We start from the raw sequence: 7,500 nt of genomic DNA, 5'->3' as shown, positions 1-7,500 counted from the left end.
TTAAGAGGGATTACGATGGGAATAGGGCCAATATGAGGGATTACCTCTCTTACCTTCATACTCTCTTGTTTGAGTCGAATTTAATTGCAGCAAACGTCGCATCATTCATGCGCCTATTTCAAAATAAATAGGTTCGATGAATTATATTCGAGTTAGATTCGACGTTTGCCCTAGGCCTTAGTCTCCTTTAGGGGTCACAAAAAGACTGAGCCACGCCCAGATGGTCTCCTTTATAAGGGTTAAAGTCAAAATTTCCGACGAGTATCCCCGTCTGTTCCATGTGGGAGTCCCCCTCCCACCCCCGGGCTGGGAACGCAGACGTAGAGAATGACCGCCGGAAGTACGTCTGCTGGACCAACCCTCGTTTCAAATCCAATCGATGGCAAACATGAGAGAGGGAGACCCAAGGGTCCTTTGATCTTGACACAAAAGATCTTGGTGGACTCGCAAGACGGGTCGAAAAACTTGAACTTGATACAACTCAATACATCTTTAATTCCTTACTGTTTATTGAATAATTCACACTGAAGAAATTTCGTAGGACGTATGAGACACAATCAATTACATGCTCTCTCTCTGTAAATATATAACAATAAATTAGGTTTACAGCAACAACGGTCAAAACTTCAAAATTGCAAAGCGCAGAAATTGAGACTGCTTGAGTGAAGCTAAGTTCGCCTCTAAGAGCTCATCCGTGGTTTCCACTAGCCGGCTAAATGAATGAATGAAGTATTTAGCTAAATATAAGCTAATTGTGGACACTAAAACAACATTTCAAATACAAAGTAAAAAATAAATACATACATACATAAATAAATGAATACAATTAATTTTTTAGAAAAGCCAACACTCTACAAAATTTACAAATTTATAATTACTTAGTCTCGACTAATCTAAAATATTGACAAATCTTTAATTACTTGGTATCAGCTAAACAAACTAACTGAGCGGCAGTCACTGGACAAAGAGAGATAAAATAAAATTCCATTGCGAAGCTGGCTAGGTGGTGCATAAATCGCATGCACGTGCCTGTCAGGTTTTTCTTTCTAATGTTTTTTTCTAAAATTGTCCAGTGACTGTCGCTGTCGATCGCTTAAAAGACAGTCTGGACCAACGATATGGACCCTGATATCTGATCGAATGTTTCCGTATCTTCAAATTCAGCATTTCTTAACCTTTGTTTGTAGTATTAAAAAGTTCAACTATGTGATCAGGCGCCAAGCCATTTCTAACTTTGTACATTAAAGTTACAATAGCCCTTACTCTGGCTTTTGAATAAAACGCATTGCAGAAAGTATATGATTCGGTAGGCCATCCTTGTCTATAAACATACGTTAAAAATGTTTGCGTGCCGTGACGTATAAAGACATCGTGACCATATAAGGAATATCAATGAACACGTGCGGAAAATTTCGCCAGGATGACAATTTGGCTGAGCTCAAGAAGATTTCGCAGTCTGGTTGAAAGTACTATCCACAAAACAAAAAAGTCGCATTGTTTGGAACAAGGATTTCTCACAGCATTGCAGAGCTCCTATACTCATAGGTGACTAAATAGAACTAATTTGAACGTTAAAAGCTAAAGCAGAGGTACGCGATTTTCTATAGGCGACTTCGGAAAATACCATAATACTCTTTGTTTGTGCCCCCCAAATTTTGCATAAGCATTGTTTCCAGTTTCTCTTGGGGCTTGGACCGGTCCCAAGAGAAAACAAAAACAAAGCTTATGCAAAATTTGGGGGAACAAACAAAGAGTATTATGGTATTTTCCGAAGTGGCTTTTCGCTGCATAATGTTAATGGCCGCAATGAAACGTAAGTTTCAACTATTCTACGTACTCGAGCCTGCGGGATATTCAACAATGATTTGATGTGGGCAAGCGAGATTCCAATCTCGTGCCTAGAGTTCGCTTTTCTTTTGGTCAGCACGAAGGCACTTCCAATTTATGCGCAGTCGTAGTGAAGGTCCATTTTTGTAACCGTTGACAACCACTGTTATTTCAAATTTCTGAGCGCACGTAGACGAGCCGGAAGTCCGTGACTTGCGGACTTCCTGCCTCGGAAGTGGCCAGAGTCCGTGTTCTTGGTGCTGACCAAAAGAAAAGCGGACTCTGGGTGTAGCCAGGATTTTTCAAAGGGCGGGTCACACTCTGTCAGTCAGAGTGTACTCGCATTTTCGCAACCTGAATATTGTAGGTTGTTTGAGTAAAAAACGGCTTACAAAGGGGGGGTCACGGGCACCCCAGGACCCCCCCCCCCCTGGCTACGCCCTTGGCGTTGTAGAGTTAGTCCTTCCAAATACCCGGCCTGATCGGTCAGTTCTGTCAAAAGGAAAGCGCCGTAATTCTGTCTAAGAAAGACAAAGTGTGGTCTATTGCATTCTCAGATTTTACACCAATTAGTGCGTTTTAATCGTTGGACGATTGCCGTCTTTGTTTCTACACAAGAGAGTAAAAAAAAGAGTAGGCCAGCGGAAAAAAAGGGGTGTGGAGGGAGTGAAAAATGAAACTACAAGGCTTTTTATTCATTGCTCTGGTGCAGAAGCTCATCTAGAGGAGCCTTTATCTCCACTAATTCCTTGAGTCAACACTTTCCCGAGTAAATTTATTTTTATAGGGAACAGTGTTTCCTGCGAAAGTTATCATATTTCCCTTGTCGCTGAGATAGCTTTGTTTTGACTGACTTTTACAAGAGTGGGCGTGCTGAATCTCGCAAGGAAGATGAGCTTTTACAATAGTGGGTTTGCTGAATCTCCCAAGAGAGGTGTTCTCGGGAAAGTACGATGGCCCAGGCCAGGAGGATCACAGTCCAGTTTTAATTTTGTGAGTCGTCACCAGTACTCTCACAGGTCACAGGTCATTGTTTTACCATTACAGAAAGTATAGTAAACGTTCATAAAAGCTAACCTTCGGCCTTAAAGCTTTTGTTTAGGCCTAATTCCTAAGGTTAGCTTTTATGAATGTTTAGAATACTTTCTGTATTGGTAAAATAATCCTGTGACCTGTGACCTGTGAGAGAACTGGTGACGAGTAACAAAATTAAAACTGGACTGTGAATAAAATTAAAACTGGACTGTGAATAAATTAAAACTGGACTGTGAAAAGTTAAAACTGGACTGTGAAAAATTAAAACTGGACTGTGACCCTCCTGGGCCATCGTAGGAAAGGGTTGACTCCTAGGCCAAATATGGGAGATTGAAGTTCCCCTTGATGAGCTCCTGTCTTAAGGCCGGTTTGTACGGTACGATTTGTTCGCCCGATTTATCGGCCCCGACTGCGTCAGAGCGCAAATCTTCTGGCCGACACTCCGAGAGAAACCGCCATGTTGATCAAAGGGTATGCCAGTCGGTAATGCTCATAAATACTTAAAAAATTAAAGCGTTCAAAATGGCGTATACTAAAAGGACAACGGGATGATCTTTTGAGGAAAAATTATACATTTTATACAATTTACACATTATGATTTATCGGGCCGACAAATCGTACCATGTAAACCGGCCTTTATGTAAATGAACATTAGTTAACAGAGAAGCACAAACTGACCAAGGAAAAGAAAGATATCTTCTTGCGAATTCACCACATTCCCTTCTTTGTGTGATGATAGTGATACACATGTCTTGTGCGCATGCGTTCGAATTCCAGTCCCTTTCCAAACAACGCATCCACTAGTTCCCAGTCTTCTCCTCCCCATTCTTTTGTATTGGTGGGGAAGCCCCCTGCTCTGTCCCAATCAGATTTGTACATCCCAATTAAGCCATAGCCATATACCTGCCATATTCCCGCCAAATTGGCCGGGCTGGCGCCACAATCTAACTCGACGATGATTGGAGTGTAGAACATGCGTCCCTCAATACAGTGCTGAAAAGGTAAATACATAAACAAGCAATGAATGTACATAACTTTACATAACTTTTGTCACTCATACTATTGTCATTTTGCTTTTAATTTTAACCTTTTTGTACTTCTTAATTAAGCTGGTTATATAAGCCAGTACTTGTGATACGCACAACCATTGTAAATAGTTTTTAGTTTTCAACGTTCGTCTGAAGAAGGCTGAACAGCCGAAACATCATTAAATCAAGTTGGACCAGTAAGAAGTTCACCCCACTCTTTTCTCTCAGTATTTATCTATAAATTTACGTGGTGGAACGGCAGCCTTTGGATCCTTCTGCTGTGAGTCCATTGTTTGTGTAGACCTTCTTATTCTGTCTATATTTATATATCTTACCTTTCTGATGCTATTAATCAGTGAACTTGCGATATCCAAATGAAGATCCATCAGGAATACGATGCTGTGTGGGTCTCTCACCAAGTTAATCGCTTCTGAAAAGGCCGTTGTCCTTGAGTAATCACCGCTTTTCTTTAGCACCGTGTAATTTCTCAACGAACTTCGTCTTAAAACCTCTTCCAAGTTGATGTCATTGCTATTATAATCACATATTATAACTTGAAGATTAGGGTCTTGAGTCTCTTCCAAGATTGTTTCCACATTCATTATAAAATGGTGAAGCCAGCGACCTAAATTTTTCGCCGTAACTACGAGGTAAATGGGCGTTCTTGCTTCCCACTGAAAATTCGCCGGGTAATAGAGTTGATTTGAGTTCGTTGGCATGAAAACATATTCAGATAAGACAACTGACTTGTTAGCTATGAGGTCGCGCAACTTCACATCTAGGAGATACCGTTTTCCGTATTTATTGTCTATCTTGCGTTCAACACTTAGAATTTCTTCCAGGTTAAATTTCCTGAAAAAGAGAAAAGCATGAATCAGGCTTCTTTGTTAAAGAAAGTAATTTGAATAATTTTTAAAGTGGTACTACGACCAAAAAAAAATTTTGTTTTTCCTTTGGATTTCAAAACTATGTTAACTAAACACTAACTCACCCAAGTTTTAAGTTCTGATTTTAAAAAGACACCTGTTTATTTTAGCTGGAATTTTCTTATTTATTGGTCCGCCATTACTAACTTTAAAATCTTGAGAGAGCTGGGTCGAGGAGAAAAATGACGTCAAACACTCACTAGTTTAAGAATGCAATGCGTGTGTACGCGGCCTAATTAGCATGCAGCACGGGAGCTTCGGGCTTTCAGACTTTTCAACCCGTGTTTTGCATATATAATAAATTGCGTTTACACGCTGAAATTTTAAGCTAGTGACTAAATGACGTCATTTTCTCTAGATCCAACCCTCTGAGGTCCAATCGGCCAGTTTTGAACGTGAGTAATGGCGGACCATGAAATCCAAAACTTACACTCAAAATAAACAGCCTTTGGATAAAACTCAAAGCTCATAATTTTGCCAGTTAGGTGTTAAGCGAACACGCTTTCAAAATCTGAAGAAAAAAAGGAAATGATTTGTTGATCATAGTACCACTTTAAGTAATTTAAGTTAAAATATGATTTTATTCTTAAGTTTCCCTTGTTGTTTTCCTACATGATGATGACCTTCGAAATGTAACTATAGCGGAGTTCCGCGCGCGGAAGGCGCCATGGCGAGAAAATATGGTAATGACAGAAATGTTGGTTTTGGTTATGACGTCAATCTCGTACCCAGAGTTCTCGGGCTTTTTAGTCAGCGGGTGAGCGCCCGAAAGACTCTGGGATAATGGACTTAAACAATTTTTTTGATTGGTCGCTTGCATAACAATGGCAGTCCGACAGGAAGTCCGAGCTGCTGTGTTGGTAACCAGTGGATCTCTACAAGTATTGGAGATATAATTATGTTCTTGCTTCCTAGTCAATGTAATAGATGGTTTTCACCCGATGTCACACAGAACCAGAACAGTACAGAAAAAGTCTTTTGGGAATTTGACTCCATTATAATGCAAAATGTGAGCCATAATTTGCTACTATTTTGTGCACCAACATGGCCGTCTCAGCACGTGATTGAAAACCATTTATTTGACTGGCTGGTCAACCGTTGTCTTGAGCCTCGATACGGTGAGAGCAAATAAGTGAACGGTTGAAGCCGTGTCAAAATTCGTTGTAACCGAGCCTCGAAGGATTTTGAAAATTTGAATATTTTTCGCTGTTTCTCAGCAATGGATACTCGCTGGACCTTGAAACTTTTTCAAGGAGAAGCAAATTTATCCGGGTGGCCATCGCGGGAGTTTGAGCGTGACTGATGCCGGAGAAGTGTGATTTTATCGGCGAGATGTGAGGTAAGCTAGAAATTAGTTGCCTTCCTTTTTTTCTTCAGATTCTGAAAGTGTATTTGCTTAACACCTGACTGTATGACAAAATTTTGAGCTTTGATTTTTATCCAAAGGCCTTTTACTTTGAGTGTAAGTTTTGGATTTCACGGTCCGCCATTACTCACGTTCAAAACTGACCGATTAGACCTCGGAGGGTTGGATCCAGGGAAAAGTGACGTCAACGGCTCGGGTAGGGTCGTACCTCTTGTTGAACACTATATTTCATTGGCCTACGGTGGCCCATAGCTATCATCACAACTTTCTTTTGTATCATAACAACTTTCTTTCCACCCATGACAACTGTCTTTGTCACGGGTAGAGAGAAAGTTGACACGGGTAGAAATAAAGTTGTCATGGATGGAAACAAAGTTGTCATGATAACTGTGGGCCCCCGTAATTGGCTGTTTAGAGGTTTTGCACGGCAGCCATGTTGCATGGCAGGAATAATAGATTATTTTTCCTAAGGGAATAAATGCTCTTTCTAACGCAAAACATTTTCATTGTTCCTGCCATGCAACATGGCTGCCGTGCAAAACCTCTATAGTGTCGTACTTCCTATTGTTTTCTGTGCTAAATCCATTGTTATCTTTGTTCGTTCTTTTGTTCTTCTTGCCAATCCTGAATCCCGTTCGGTGATGTACGACACAACCCAAAATGTCAGCGTGTGAATGCAGCTTATTATAGTATACATGTATGCAAAACGCGAGTTTAAAAGTCTGAAACCCCGAATCTCGTGTGCTGCATATTACATGTAAATCTACGGTGTAAACACGCATTGCATTCTTAACCCTCTCATCGCCGAGGGCTTCCCAATTGACGACTAAAATCTATGGGTGTCAATGGCATTTATGGTGGTGAAAGGGTTAAATAGGAAAATTCCAGTTAAAATAAACAGGTGTCTTTTTCAAATGAAGGCTTAAAAGTTTGGTCGCTTAGTGTTTAGTTAACATAGGTTTGAAATCCAAAGGAAAATAAGATAGATTTTTTTGGTTACAGGGGCACTATAAAGTTGGCTATCTTTTCAATTTCAAGCTTCAACGTTTTCAAACTCATCGAGAGCTGAACCATCGAAAACCGACAATTACTGACTGGCCGACGAAAGCGCTGCTAAGCACATACCTTCTGTACAAAATTCCCAATTCTTACACCGAAATTGCGCAAAGATTATATTGTGTATCATCTACTCAAAATTTTAACAGACAACAAGAGAAAGGATTTGCATAAAAATAGAGTTTAATTTCCAGAGGATTAGTTTGGTACACCATCGTGGCCGCCATTTCTTTCTTTTGGAACATCAACGTGGCCGCCGTGA

At 40.4% G+C, this 7,500-nt stretch overlaps 1 protein-coding gene across 1 annotated transcript in view; it reads right to left on the bottom strand.

Annotated features, from left to right (window-relative positions):
* Window positions 1–502: 502 nt before the first annotated feature.
* Window positions 503–7,500, bottom strand: part of LOC137985281 (uncharacterized) — an 8,261-nt gene continuing 1,263 nt past the window's right edge. Inside the window, exons 2-3 of the mRNA XM_068832852.1 lie at window positions 4,226–4,742; window positions 503–3,855 (exon numbers count right to left, since the gene is read on the bottom strand). Coding sequence (XP_068688953.1) covers window positions 3,571–3,855; window positions 4,226–4,742 — 802 coding nt within the window. The 3' untranslated portion in view covers window positions 503–3,570. The remainder of the gene's footprint in view (window positions 3,856–4,225; window positions 4,743–7,500) is intronic.

Source organism: Montipora foliosa, chromosome 14, assembly GCF_036669935.1.
Source record: "Montipora foliosa isolate CH-2021 chromosome 14, ASM3666993v2, whole genome shotgun sequence".
NCBI classification, from domain to species: Eukaryota; Metazoa; Cnidaria; class Anthozoa; order Scleractinia; family Acroporidae; genus Montipora; species Montipora foliosa.
Note: the sequence above shows the minus strand (reverse complement) of the source record. Positions and strands in the feature narration are given on the sequence as shown.